This window comes from Lepidothrix coronata, unplaced genomic scaffold (genome assembly GCF_001604755.1).
Source record: "Lepidothrix coronata isolate B3197 unplaced genomic scaffold, Lepidothrix_coronata-1.0 Scaffold7, whole genome shotgun sequence".
In the NCBI taxonomy this organism is placed as follows: Eukaryota; Metazoa; Chordata; class Aves; order Passeriformes; family Pipridae; genus Lepidothrix; species Lepidothrix coronata.
The window spans coordinates 6,696,757-6,712,473 of record NW_016690187.1 but is presented as its reverse complement, the minus strand read 5'-3'; the positions used below and the strand labels follow the sequence as shown (position 1 = coordinate 6,712,473).

The following is a 15,717-nucleotide window of genomic DNA, read 5'->3' as shown; positions in this document are numbered from 1 at the left end:
CATCAAAGATCAACAGATTTATCTAATAACAGATAGGAGATCTATATATACAATTCTAGAGCATAAAAATAACATTAAGAAATTTCATTAAATCTATACTCATAAAATCAATCTATAAGGAAAAGTAGCCATCTATACCACTACTGGCCAGCTACCCTGTAGAGTATGTGAAATGAGTTCATTCTTCGTAGAGAATTCTGAGAGATGGAAAAACTATTGTTCTTATTACTAAATGATCATAACTCAAAATGCTGAGACAAAATTCTCAAGATATAAAAATTTCAAGAGTGATTCAGCTAAGAGGCTTTTTAAAGACTTGCATCGCTCCATGTAGTCTCTGAAGCTGCAGTATGAAAGGGACATAGGAAATCAATTTCTGTATTAAAATAAAATTATTACACATATCATCAGGGTTTGGAAAGGTGAATATAAAACAGGAATTTCATGTCTTCATATGCTGAAACGTAAGGGGAAACACACAAAAAACCCCAGTGTAATTTGTCAGGTTTTACTTTCTCTCATATAATATTAACAAGAAAGTACTCTTGTATTATAACTAGCTGTGCTAGCACTTCACATTGTATGCTCTGTGCTCGTCTTCCTCAGACAAAGTACTTTTTGCAGCAGAATAGACAGTAATACTCACCTGGGAATGGCCTCATTATCACTCTGCATAAGATTAGCGTCTTATTATGACATGTGGTCTTTAGTTTTAGAAACAGAAGATCAAAACCCAAATGCTTTACTCATCTTGTAGCTCCCATTTTTGTATTGTCTATCCAGAAGAAATCTAACTCACCAGAAAAAAGCTATTATCAATTTTCAGTCTATTGCACTATTCTGACATGAGTTCTTTCCTCTTCCCTACCTTACTTCATGTGAAGTTCATTATGCAATATCAGTTACTGATTTACTTAAATCATTTCCTCTCTGTTACATGTTAAGATAAAGTAACATCATAAAAAGACAGACCATAATAAAATCACAGTCAACTCTCCAAGACGTCTACAACTGGGTTTAGCTCTTTATTGTGCAGTTGAGAGCTAGCACTGGCACTTAAATGAAATAAAAAAAAAAGGCATTAAAAAACACTTGTGCTAGAAGATACTGCTTCAGGAAATGAGAGACTACCTCACTAATACAAGAATCTACCTTAAAACACAGACATAGCTTGCTGCTCAGAAATTAACCAAGTGGGTGTTGCTAAGACTCTTTCAGAAAAAGATCTCTACTCAGTAACATGTAAGAGGTCAAGTGTTTACTTGTTAACATTGTTAAAATAGAGCTTTAATACTGCTCACAATAAACAGAAATTTTATAGAGAAGCCTCTATACTTATCATTAAACTTACTTGAACTAAACCAAAAATAACTAAAAATACAAGCCCTATTTCCCCTTTATACCCTCTATAAGTTTGCTGGGTTGTTTTCCTTTTTGTTCCTTGCCTGTGCAAAGCAGAGGACATGCTTAGGCATGCTTAACCACCTTGCTGAAGAGAATACTAATGTGTGATTTCCCAAGAGCAGACTTATTTGCATAATTTAAATCCATATCCAATAAAAAGCAATGCTCAAACCTAATTTTACTTTTTCATATATATTTTATATAATTATGTATTAGTAGGAGCAGTTTCTGGTTTTTTTTCCTCTCTCTTACTTTTTAGTAAGAACAAAACACTTTACACTTTAACATAATTTCTCCTCATCTTGATTGACTTAAGAAGCTTTCCACTAGGAAAGCCAAACAAAAAAGGTAATTAAATATGGTAATTACAGCTCTGGTCCTCTTTGTCAGTTACAAGTTTGGGAATCAGAGCTGCTTTTGCTTAATAAAGTGGTTGCAGAATTAAAATCTTGCTCATCTAACATCACATCTTTCAAAGGTTTAAGGGTAAAATATTTAAGAAAGTTTTCCCATAACAGTCACTGGCAAAAATCTTAATTATGCTGAAACTGTGAGATCTATTTTGTCTTATTTTTTTTTATAATGAATCTTCATTCAGATCCAGTTGTTTGGAAAATTGCAATTACATTATCCCTTGATGCCTCTTGATCTTATGCAGACTGCTCTCACAGTTAACATTTATGAGAGAGCAACAACCTCTTCATCTATAAAACACTGAGCATCCAAGTTTTAAAAACATTATGTATGGAGGTGAAGTTCACTATGCCATCTGGGAATGAAAATCAGGATGTATCTTAGCATTAGCTACGTGAAATGCTGCATACTTTCTTTTATGTCTGGATTTACAGAAGCTGTGACAATTTTAAAATCAATTAATGATCTGGCACAAAAGATGATCCTCAGATGATTCTGCAGCCCTGCTTTCCCAAAAGAACAGCTTCCTCACTAGATGCATGTATCCAAAGATATGCATAAACATATGCTGCCTTAGAAGCCACACCACGAGTGTCACAGTGAGAAACTGCCTGGCTTTTATATCAGTTAAATCCAACTCGTTTTTTCCCCATCCTCATCATACTGCAGCTTCTTTGAGAATTTCTATCAGGCAATTTCTATCATAATGTGATAGATAAGAGAGCTCGCTCTCTTCTCTTCCGGCGAGGTTCGAGAACACATAAGGATGCCAATTGTAATTCTAGATGACTTCCAAATAAGAGAAATACATAATTTAACACAGATGAACTACATTTCAGTTTTGTCTAGATTACACAATGTTTTCACTGACTCTACACCCATACAAATTAAAATACGTATTAAAGATTTAGAGATTGAACAAAATCTTAAGAGTCCATCTTTCAGCTCTACACTATTTTTCTTTCTCCTTGACTGGAGACAAACAGGACTGTCCTGCAAACTCTTCAGCTGAGTTTAGAAACCATTAACTCAACCTAGAGGGTCATCAAGATATGAATAAAATCAATAGGATTGTCCTTCTGGGCTCTTTTCAGATACGGATAAATCGTCTCTACAGCACAGCCTTACATACTGGTTCATTTTTAATCAAATATTTACCCTGGTTGCAATGTAACTTCTGGTTTGCTTTGTAAGGTACCAGTGTTCTGGTTTTGACTATAGCACCACTTCTTGCATCTGGTGGGACCATACTGCTGTAAGACCATGTTCAGTATACATAACATCCCAATCAAGCCTGGGTGATGCACGGCTTGCTGATGAGAATGGAAAAATAATGCTCAAATAATGGAAGATAGCATCTGGATATTATAGTTATGACCAACAATTATAAGTCAGAATGAAAATCTACATTAGGCTTCACATTAATTCATTAAACACAGATACTGAACTCTCTTGAACTGCAGCCAGTGAGGAGCCCTACTGCACAGTTGAAGGAAGCGATGCACTCTGAACACCACCAAAACTTGATGTATGAACTAGTGGTGGGAGAGCTCTCCTCAGATGATGATGAGCACTAGCATAAGTTATGTTTAGATGTTGAACAGTAACTTTCAAGGCTCTTTGCAAATCAAGCTCTCTACTCCCCTTTGTCAATCCTTCTGCCACTAATATGAGCATCAACTGATTAATTTCTCACCTGTAGATCGCTCCTTATGGCACTCCTGACAGTGGAAATTTCTGTCTAATGGTCACCCTGTTTACCATCATAAACCTTTTAATGGATTATTTTAAAGAAACTGTCACCTCCCAGTAGCTAGGTAGATGGTTCATGAGGGAATTAATAATTAACCAATTAAAACTGTACAGCTTGTGAAAAGGCAACAGCGCTATGTATCAAAGCTATACAAACATCAGATGTTTTCTAAATAACCTTCTTTATTTTGGCCTATAACCATGTTCCTTCCTTATACCTGGGATTCCATACTTCCTGAGCCTGGTTTTAAAGCATGCTGTAAGTCAGTACTGTCTTGTGCCCTCTACCACAACACAACTGACTGTCCAAATGCAAAAATGACACACAATGTTTTTATAACAGGATATTAAAGTTAGTGCCATGAACATAAGATACCAAAAGTAAGAATTTGGAAAAAAAATTAGGACAATTTAACAGAAACAGTCGGATGTATGAACTTTGCATTATTTAACTCAAAGTTGTTTGTTGTTTTTTTGCTTTGAGGATTCCTCCTATCCTTTCCCACTCCTACCATATAAGCTGTAAAAAGGGTGTGCCTGCTTAATTTAATCTCATTTACTTAAGTGCTTGTAAAAGAATTCAGAAAATGTGTTACACAATGTATACCAATGATCTCTGGACATTCAAATTAAATCATAGAATAAAGGATATGAATAAATTGCCGTTATATACATTCCTATATAAACAAAATGTGATAAAAGCAACAGTCATGTTTTATGCAGGAGGAAACTGACTTTCATCAACTGCAGGGGGAAAAATCCCCCAAAACCCATTTGAACACCACAGAAATTGTATAAAAGATTGTGTTACGAATTTGTTTCATAAATAATTATGGAAGTAATTCAGCTATTTGTTCTGATTCAGAGAGATATGCACATATTACATACCCTGTCTGGGGAAAATGATAAACCTATGATTTCTGAAACTCTCAATCTTAGAGTTATCAATATGTTAAATGAATGGAAATATCTTATTGATACTTGTACCTCAAACGTAGGTGATAATTAAGTAGATTAGCACTATAGAGAACCTTTTAGCTCCCAAGTAGTAAACTACTAAAAAACACTGCAACAGATTATCATGAATTACTCACATCTTTAACACAAACTGCCTGGATATGACCTTTAACTAAAAAACCCTATAATTTGAAAAGATTATTCCATAATCCATTAATAGGTGTAGTACACCAATTTTAATCTGGATTTGTGTGTTGTTATAGACTTTTTTAGGAATAAGAGCAAAGAAAGTTTCTAAATGCTATGTAATTCTCATCAGCCATGCCTTAACTGACTACATTAATATTACAGAAATAATGAGTTAAATTTCATATCATAATAATAAAGCCAGCAAATTTTCATTAACTAAATGAAATCTCCCTCAAAAAGGTGTACCTAGTATTGTAAGGATTCAAGGCCTTATAAATGTTGTAGTTCAAAGGAACAGGGGGCAAAAAGCTGTTAATCTAACAAATGTATAGTTTTAATAAATGTGAATGGTATTTATTGATAAAAGAGGCTGACTAGGAAATAGTCTAGAAAGTGTGGAAACAATTTCTCACACTTTGTAGATTTTGGTGTATCTTTTTGTAGGTGCAATGATAAAAGCAGCATGCAGCAATGCTACATACTTCACTCATATCAATCAGAGCAAACATAACACCTGTTATTTCAATATAAAATGCAAACTTCAGCACTGAAGTTCCATTCTTTCTTGAAAATTATTCAATGTAATAAGATTGGATACAGTGAGGATAAAGAAACCTTTAGGTTTAGAAACCAATTAGGTGATAAAAGCTAAAAGTTTTGTCACCTCATTTCAAAACTGGAAAGTAACTGAAGAGAGAAAATATTGCCTGGAGTATACTGCCAATACATTTAGACACTAATACAAGTCAAGGTTTGTTAAATATTAAAAATCGAAAATCTTCTATGTTCCTGTAGAAATTCAGTCTACTACTTTAGCCTTTATTTATTTGAGCAACTGTGATTAATAAAAATAAATAGAATCTAGAAACATATTAAGTCATTTTCCTTCAACTATGTAGAGCTTAATCATATCAGTACCTCTTCATGTGGTTATTGATGGTAGCATGTTTCAATGATATTGCATGTCAGAGCATTACTCAAAACAGCATAAGCAGTCTATCAAAGAAAGCAACTCATACAAACAGTCACAAATCAAGAGAATTAGCTAACTGATGTGGGTACTACCAAGCATGACAAATTGAACACACCAAATTTTCCACATCTTACTGAGAATTTGCCAATAAAAACTGGAGTACCACACTTTGCTCACAGAATTTGTTTCAGTGTTTGACCTTGATCTGATGTAGAACCCCAGTGGTACCTGGTACCAGTGAAGCTCCAGAGCACATGACATTGCACTGGTGTTCCTGGCAAACTCACTGAAGAAAACCCCATATTTAATCACAAATCTTCAGGACAGTTACTTAAAAACTTTAAGTTCTCAAGTGCTCTGCTGCATTGCAAACAATACCTTGCCAGACTAAGTCCTTGCTGAAACCCAAATGTATCCCAATGTCTTTAACCACTAAGCCGTTAGGCATAAAATGAACTATCACACAAGTTTACCTTGATTTTTCCTGGTTTTGTTAATTTTAATATACCGTTGATATGAATCTTCATAAAGTTTTCAGTGAATCTATTTTTACCCCAACTGTAACTTGAAGCACAGCATTTAGAACAAAAAATCAAAGAAGCATACTGCATGTTAACAGATGAAATGCAAGAAACTCAGGAGTTTTTAAACACATATAGTAAGCCAACATGCCCTGTGGCATCACATTTATCAGATAAGATTATCATATTAGTAGCTATTGTAGTTTATCACAAATGAATATACCAGTTGACTCAAAATTCAGGACCCAATTCAACCATAATGTTTTCCACAGGTGTTTGTAGACAGTCCAGTCTGGCCAAAAGTAGAAGTTTCAAGCTCTTCAACTCAATCCTTTGCAGACTACCATCTTGAACAGGGAAATCTGGAGTATAAACCGTTGAAATTACTTGAAACAGTAGAAACTGTTTCAAGACTCTACTGGATAAAAGAAGAGAGCCACAGAAATCTTCTGAAAGGTATGCTCAGTAGAAATCAGATTGTCAACAGGCAGTTTTGCAAACCTTTCAGAAATCTGAGAGGTTGAAATGCAGGATTCTAGATGTGGGGCATGATGATTTGCAAGTTCACCTCAGAGAGACAGAATTTAGAAACTAATTAACAATGGCAGTTTGTTCTTGTCTAAACACTTAGCTGTGCACAATACTTTCGTATGATAAATGCAGTGATTCAGCTCGGGGTTCGTGAAGGGCAACTTGATCACAGCTACACTGAAACATCGCATCACAGATCTAATTTTGCAAGTGGTGATTCTTTGCTAAGATCTAAATTGAGAAAATAATTGAGGAACAGTGAATATCTGAAGGCAACTATAAGGGACATGTTCAAAATACGAACAAGCTATGTGAACAAGAGCAGCTTATCTTTAATAAACTCAGAACAGTAGTACTCCCTATAAAGGGACTAAGTACCAGCAATGCCAGCGGAGCATGCATGCTTATCATGTGCACACCCTTAAACAGATACTGCTGGGCTGAGCTTGATGATATACCAGAAAAAACATTTGAGGGGTAGACACCAACACCTACCACGGATGCAAATTGACCTACCTAGCTTCTATTTTCAACGCTATGGTGCTTAACTGCTACATTTGAAAAAGACAAAAGAAAAGAAAAAAACCAGTTTGTTTGTGAACAATGCAGAATGTTAAAATACCTATTCAAAATAAATAATCTAGACAGAAAATTGAACTCACAGGACTGGATATACAGTTTTCATTTGGCAGCATGGGAAATCCAGGGTTATCATCTAGGTACAGGTAATTTCACATAAGGAGAGAAATTTTGCAGTTTATTGCATTTGAACAGATGTGGAAAGCCTTTAACATACTAAACAACCAAGGCAGTCACTTCCTTTACAAATGCAGCTAAGGACCATCCTAGTTCTTCAGCATATAAAGACAGCACAAAAATGATCAGCAATATCCATTACCACAGCTGAAGCCATCTTCGTTCACAAGGAATATTATCTGGAAGGAGTTTTTCTAATGGCATATGAGTCTGAACCTCTGCCAAGGTGCTGACAACCACAGCCAAGTCATCATTCTCAGTTGACAAAAGTGGAAGTGATTTCAGTGGTTGATGAGAGCCATAAATTTTACGAGGCTGAAAAAAAACCAAACAACCCAAAACCACCACAATGCCACAAGCACAAGACACGGACACACTTCACTCAAATTTGTTATACCTAAGGCCCCCACACTAAAATACATTCTATACCTTTATGGTTTTATTACTTAAAACTTTCATTGCAATTTTCTCCCGTACGTAGGAGGGAAGAACTGCAAATAAAAAAATTCTCCAAATACCTCCAAGTAATTCTAAGGTCATTTGCTATGACAGTGATAAGGAGCATATAATGCCATATTTTAATTTTATGCACACTTGTTTAGCTTACATATGAACAACCAAAAATAGCTATCAAACAATTCTTCTTAGTGGGCAGACAAATAAAATTACAGTTAATCTATGGCTACAACATACAATTGGGAAACAAACCTGCTTATTTTGAGGTTACTCTAGAAAAGCATCATTATTTGTGGGAGTCAAAAGTTTGGGCCTTTGACTTTCAAAACATTTCCAGATGTTCCTCCAGAAATTTTAATTTTTTTAGTAGTTTATGCTAATGTTACAAAAATATTGCCATATTTTTTAACAGCTGTAATTAAGATGCCACAATATTTTATGAAAGACATCCAGGTATTGCAAGTCTCTCAATTACTTCAACTAGCTTTTCTTTTCCACTCTGGCTAGATTCTGTGGTCCTGAATTTCTCATATCCCAAAGCACATTTCCTCCCCTTAGGCATAACAGAAAATAAACTGAAATAAGAACCGAATAATTTATGCTGTCATCATGAATACACACAACTCTAAATTAATTGCAATCCACTGAAATAATTTATCACTGCTTAGATAACAAGTATAGCACTTCACCCACCTCAGTTTTGTACTCTGGAATCTTCTTTAGTTATTTCATAATTCTACATGTGTGTATACTACATAGAAGCATATATGTCCCTGTACAAGATTATAAAATGAAGCACAGCTGATTTAACCCATTAGATGAAAGACTAATAACCAAATCATTCTGAAAAAAAAATCATGTTTTGAATAAGTTTTAGTAACAGATAAAGTTATTTTATCCTTAAAGCCTAGTTATGAAGAAATGGGCCTTGAATCAGTTCCATATGCCCATAAAACTGCATGGAGAACTTGATTTTTTTTACATTTCTGTTCTGTAATGCTTTACTGTGCTTATTTTGAGTATCTCCTTGGGATATGTTCTTGTAGCCAGTTATTTCCCTGAGTTACATTCATGTACTTTAAGTGTTTTCACTCTCAGACATTGCTTAGAATTTACTTCCCTTTTCTGCTTTTTTCATTATTGAAGTGTTTAAAAGCATTTCAGAAGTTTCCTGAGACAGAATCTTTACCTCCTCCTATATATATAGTAGGGGTTTTTCTTATCCTTTTGCTTTCTATATGACCTCAATCTCTTAACTTTTGGAACAACTGTGTTCTTCTTAGAACTGTTTGGATTTTATTTTCTTTTGGTTTATGAAATTTATTAGGTGTGAAATATTTTATTGCCTTATTTACTGGCTTCAGTGTCCCATTCTGGGAAAGCAGGCAGATCAGCTACAGTCACCCCTAAAGACAACAGTATTAATGACTCCAGCCGATGTTCCTACTTTTCCAGCCAATGGAAATGTGAGCACTGTTCCTGCAAGCAGCATGTTTCCTGAAGCACAGTCCCAGCTCATTCCAAGTGCTCACCACTTGGAGTGATGCCAGACATATACACTGGCCTGTTCCAGAAAATCATAGAAGACTACAGTCCATTGCTTACCAAAGAAAAAGAAGTAATTTATATTTTTCCTAAGCAGAACTACTCGACATAAAGCCTAAATTTCCTTCACCCAGCAATATGAAATTGGTAATTCAATTACCAAATAAAGAACTAAAAAGAGAATTTATGCAACAAATATCTAGGACTAAGAAATTCAATCTTCTCCCTTAGGCATAGATAAATAAGGGCCAAATTTGAAGAAAAACATCCTGCTATTACCTCCTTCCAATTACTGTGTCATCCCAGACATGCCATGTAGGCCCATCAGTGGTCGCTCCAACTTCCTTGACAGTTTATTGTAGATACTTACATTGTAGTTATCTATGATAAATTAAATATTTATTTAACACCATCCCAACATGTCCAGATCCAAACATAGTTTAACAGTATTTGACAGATGAAAAGAATGAACAGGCAGTGTACAAGGACACTGATTATGGCGAGCAGCTTACAAATCTGTGTTAAAACCTCCAAATTTATGCAACTGCATGTTTATATTTCTATATAAGTATAGCAGATTTAGCAGGGATAAAATCTGGATTCCCTGTATTTAACACTGAGGACCGGGTACTGGGTTGCTGAAAACCTGGGCTTGTGCACCACAACCTGAGTTAGGGATTTGATCTCTTCCTATCTCCTTCTTCATAGCTTGCCAGACTCATTTTCTGAGGGTGGTTCATTGATTCATTCTTTCTTTTCAAAAGCAAATGCCCTCATGGCTCAGCTTTACTTGCAGGAAACTAGCAACTTGTGTAAGGAAAAACACCAAATTTTTATAGTTGTCTCATTAACATATCGGCTAGATCATGTTTACCCCAATTAAAAAAAAAAAAGGACAACCCTGACCAAACCAAAGATTGTCCTACAGGAACACACAGATTTAACATAAGGCAAAACAGACTGATCTTCAGGAAGCCATTATGCTTGTTCTTGTTTATATATTATATTTTAATTATATATTAAAATATATATTATATATTTTTCTACTATGATATAATCAAGTGTTGCCAAAACAAGCATTCACTTTCATGAGAAACATCAAGAAAATCATTTGAGCTTTGCAGAGTGATATTTTCTAGATAATGCTATCCTTCCCATTTGCTCTACTGTCTTCATTCCCTGTGTTTCAAAGCAGACTTAAAAATTTTGGCGATAAGTCTTTTGCTAATTCTGTACAAGGTTAGCACAATAGAAGTCTTAAGACATATCTGCAATACAATTAATCATTCATTTAATTACTATAACATAAAAGACAAGAAGCTCCAAGGACAATGCCTCTCATTTGTAAAGATGATCATGACTAATCCTATGCCAAGAATGAGGCTGAAGATTTCTTTTAAAAACAACTGAAAACCACAGCATAATCTAAAATCTTGTTTAAAATTTCTTTTTGCTACAAGGCTATATTGAACAATTACGTGATTTTTTTGTCATCATGAAATCAAGGCTTAGAGTACCTATGAATGTAAGATTCCCTTATTGGGCATTCATTCCAGGCAGGTATTTTTCATTACAATTCAGTATATCAATTCTTCTTTCTTTTTTTTTAAAGTAATTTTATTAAGCCTTCATGCTCCACATCCCCTCCAATTCTTATTACCATTTTTATACCCTATGGTGAGGCTGACAAGAAGCAGTGTAGACAACCAGAAGCACAGGAATCAAGCAAGAAATTACTATGCAAATGTGTCTGGGAGAAGATAACATTAATAAATATTTGCTGATGGGCCTTTTGCTCCAGTAGGTGGCCCATTTATAATGAAAACTTAACAGTAGTTTAAGCCAAAGATCAGAAACCTCAGATGTACATGTCTGATGGATGACAAAAGAGGAAAAACACTTCCAAGTGTTGTCATTTTAGAGAAACCAATCCAAGCTCACTAAATTAGATGGAAATATTTTCCTTCCAACTTCTCACGTTCTATAAACGTTTTATTTACCAAAAAAGTCTCTTTGCTCAGCAGTTACTAGCAACTTCTGTAACAAAAGGTCCATAAAAAATAACAGTTATTTATTAAAAAAATCTTGAACCTTTATACACATTAGTTAACTTTGCAGCTAAAGGAACATAAATCACAGGAAGGCACACCACCTTTTTACTTTGCTATAGAGAAAAATCAATTATAAACTCTGACTCTAAAAGAAAAATCTAAGAGAAAGGGAGAAAATACTACCATGTGATTACATAAAATTTCAACTAAAAGAATGTAAGACGATGTTTCAGAAAAAATAAGTAACTGACCTGAGGTAACAACTTTAGTAGGGGGAAGTAGAGGGAAGGCTTACACAGCAGGGAAAAAAGCAGGGGATTCAGGAGTGACCAGCCTTCCCAGACATTCAGTGATGTGCTGAACAGAAGAACTCTACTTCTGTTTTAGTTTGAGCATTCCTACTTTAGATACTGCCACAATATAATGTATAATCTTCTTTAATTCAAACCATGCTGTGACTTTCAGTTCTTAAAAAAAAAACCCAAAAAACAAATTGCAACATATTTTTGGATTTATTCACGGATAACACTCTCACAATCCTGAATACAGGTACGCATATGGATCAGGAGTTATCCCAATGCAGAAGTGAGAAGAGCTTAGATAAAGGTCAAGTTTCAAGCAAATTGCAGAAATAAATTCAAAACAATACTTAAATTCATAGGGCTTTTTCATTTCCACTTCTGTGGAAGAAAGTTTAGCATAAAAAAAAAAAAAAGCCATACTCTGGCAGCACACTCTTTGCAGTCAGAACACAAGCTTGCAAGGTATTAGAAAGATTAGTATTATATATTACAGTCACAGGCTTAAGAGCAAGCCTGTTAACAGTACATTTTGTCAAGACAGTTTTGTGCAACTAAACTTTTACCATAAGTAAAATGCTAAAACAGGAAGGAATTGGTCATCCAAGTAAATTAGTATGCTGTGCTTTCCACTCTTTCCACAAACTACAGAAAGAAGTCTTTGTGAATACATGGATGTAGGTGCTGAGGACATGCTCCAAAGGAGTTTAAAACATCCCAAGGATAATAGTCTGAATATAACACTGTATGATATTGTCTCCAAACAATACCAATGAAGTGGAAAAAACACAATAGCATGCCTGTCAGATACTAGTACGAGCATACTGAAAAATATACAGACTTGACAAAATTATTTACATGGTTAGAGTACAGATATTCTTGTCCCAAAACTTAGGTAAAACTGTAAGGAAACAGCTTGTCAGGTAAATCATATATGCAGTGTCTTTACAAGCTGATTAGGAAATAGAAGATTCTGTATTCCCCATTTTCTAAGTCTTCACTGAAGGTATGCTTTAGATAAATGAAAGTCTTTGAAACTAATCCAAGAAAATTAGGTGACATGATAAGTACACATTATGTAAAGAAAATCAGACTAAAACTGCCAATCGAATCTCTTCATAGGTATTAAGCTAATTTAAGATATTATGTTTTTAAAGAATTGCTAAAATACCTTGAGTGCAAAGTTCACTGCACATCCAAGATGGTACCAAGAAGCAGACAAGTAGCTGCTACATAGCTGCCTTTCAGTATTTAAAATACAGTTTTAGAAATGGAGGCCAACCTCCACAGAGGAGCAAAACAAGCAGTCCATACCATAAGCAAGGAATTTGACCTGGAAAACCACTCTCGCTTCACAAGTACTCAGAGAAAATCTTCATCCTGCCAGCTGAAAATAACTGGAGGAGAGGAAAAGACAGTAGAGGTCCACAAAAATCTTGACAAGTATTGGTATCATGCTTCTAACTTGATGCAAAGAAAGAGAGCTTTATGAACTTGGACCTGTCTGAAAGAGTATTTGTTACAGTTTAAGAGTATGTTGTGAAGACTTTAAAAACCAGGACCCAACAGTCCACTATCGAGGAGGCAAAGTTACTGTTCTCATTCATCAGAGTGTCACTGAGGCCACAGATGCAAATCATGTTATTAAAAAAGTAACACATAACCTTTTCAAATGTTACACAATCTCTGTTTGTAATTGCACACATAATACAAACTGTGCTGGACTTCAAATCAAGATTCCTTGCCATTTTAAAGTAAGAATACATCTAATAATAGGGGTTCCTTAACAGTAGGGAAGAAAAGACACCTCCTGGCTCATAATTAGAAAATTCAAATTGGCAGTTAGATGCAGTTCTTAACTGCAAAGGTAAAGGTTTATTTAAACAGTTCAACAGTGTAACAAGTAAATTCATCACATCCTGAAGTCTTTAAATCGAACTTGGATGTGTCTCTAAATAATGTGTTCTAGTTTAATTGCAGCAAACACTGGCATATTTAGTAAAGCAATTTCTTCTACTAAAGGAATTAATGCTTGAGATTATTTTGTCCAGTACTGTAGAAGAGATAAGGCTTGGTGATTCCTTTAGTCCTCAGAGTCTATAAACCCCCGTGGATGCAGTGATTCTGCATCTTTATACCATAAGTGTCAGACTAGACCATACATAGCTTACAAATTTGTTGACTTCCAAATTTCTTGGTAACAAGTTTGCTTTGATTAGTGTAACAATAATATTTTTCTCATTATTTTCAGTTAATTGGTAGATGTCCCTTCAGACTTCACTTTGCTCTGGCAGTTGATTGCTCCACACCACAACAGTACAGTCATGTTCCACTAGCATTCAGCAACAAGATCAAAGCGAAAAGAAGAAAGGAAGGAAAAAAAAAAGTTTCTACAAGGTTATAGTTCCTCAAAGACTCCTCTACTGTGTGTCTGCACTGTTACTGGTTGTTGTTCTAACAACTATGTAACTTCTGAAACCTTGAGTTTGCACAACAATTTCTACTGACCCTAGAACTCTATTAGAGGGAAGCAATAAAAAACATTTTAATGCAATAGATGGCCTAGAAAATAATATAGTGAGTAAAGGGATTTCAATCTCAGGATAAGTAGCATATTTACAGTAGCACATCAGTTTCTTGCAGTTTATCATTGCTCAGCTGCCTACTAAAAGCTGCTATTTTGACACATTTTAGGATATGTAATTTCTAGCTACATGTTTTTGACTGCTCAAGACAGAGTAAAACCTGCCATTTTTCATCCAGATTCCATGCACGCTCCCTGTCTTTTACACCCAGTCCTTCTCAACTCCTAATGTTTTTCCAGCAGTATGCATTTGCCACAGAGGGATCACTGTTGATCAAACAAGGCACATGCTCTGTCAGAGGGGCTGGATCAGCTCCCTCTGCACGGGGCACAGCTGTCGGTTCTGGGAATGATAACCCTGTGTACGGGATGGATGAGACTGAGCAGTTGAACAGACTGCTAATCTGCAACCAGCAGAAACAACACACTCCTGCTCTCTGCTCTGTAGATACTCAATTAATGAATGACAATTTCTGTGATTAGGATTCTTATCTTGGTTATTTAAAGCAGTTAAAATAATTTTGATTCATTGCATCAACCTCGCAAAGGGATGACTTGAAGCAGCCAGGGTAGTGCATTCACAATCTGTCAAAGCAACACCAGGCTTTCAAATGAGGAAAGCAGTATAAAGTAGAAATACTTTAAAAGTATAGATAGCCTTATTTACCCAATTCACCCACTGATTTCAAGTCTGGATAATCATAACAAGTATTTCTGAAGCAAAACTGTAAAAAGATGAAAAGATAATTGTATTTAGTCTAAGACAGAAAGTATGTGTCTGTCATTCCGTCACCTCCCAAGAATTTAAGCAAAAAATAAGCATGTTATGATTGCAAACATATCTTGTCTTGGCCAGGCTGGATGTCCACTACAATAGTATGCAGACAGGATCATTGTCCACTAAAACCTGCTCTCTCCTCTTGGTATTGGAGTCTTGACATAAAATGCTATTGAAATCTGTAATTTCAGTTTCAAACAGGTCTTTAAATTTCAGTGATGCTTGGTATTCAAGATATTCAATAAATTAACAGCCCTTCAAATGTATTTCTTGTATAAACAAGGCCACCACTCAAAGAAACCTACATTAGTAATTAAAGAACTAACAAAGCATCTCTTCAAAGTGGCTTCAGTAAAGGTGGCTGGAAACTTTACTTGAAACAATAATGAAAATCAAATAATCTGACAAAAGTATTATTTATAAATCTACTTTTAGCCTTTTGGTTTTTTATTTAATAACATGCCTGTTATACATAAAATGGACTTCTGATGAAAAAATTTACTTTGG

The 15,717-nt window shown here is 35.1% G+C and overlaps 1 protein-coding gene across 8 annotated transcripts in view; it reads right to left on the bottom strand.

Annotated features, from left to right (window-relative positions):
* Positions 1–15,717, bottom strand: part of ZNF385B (zinc finger protein 385B) — a 167,146-nt gene that overhangs the window by 103,345 nt on the left and 48,084 nt on the right. The window contains exon 1 of one of the 8 annotated variants that reach the window (XM_017838890.1): positions 800–861. The exons of 5 other annotated variants lie outside the window; for them this stretch is intronic. Coding sequence is in view for 2 of the 3 variants with exons in the window: in XM_017838875.1 (XP_017694364.1) it covers positions 647–662 (16 nt within the window). In the remaining variant the exon portion in view is untranslated. Of the gene's footprint in view, positions 1–646; positions 862–15,717 lie in introns of those variants that run through there. 2 more of the 8 variants (XM_017838875.1, XM_017838851.1) reach the window with 2 other exon arrangements.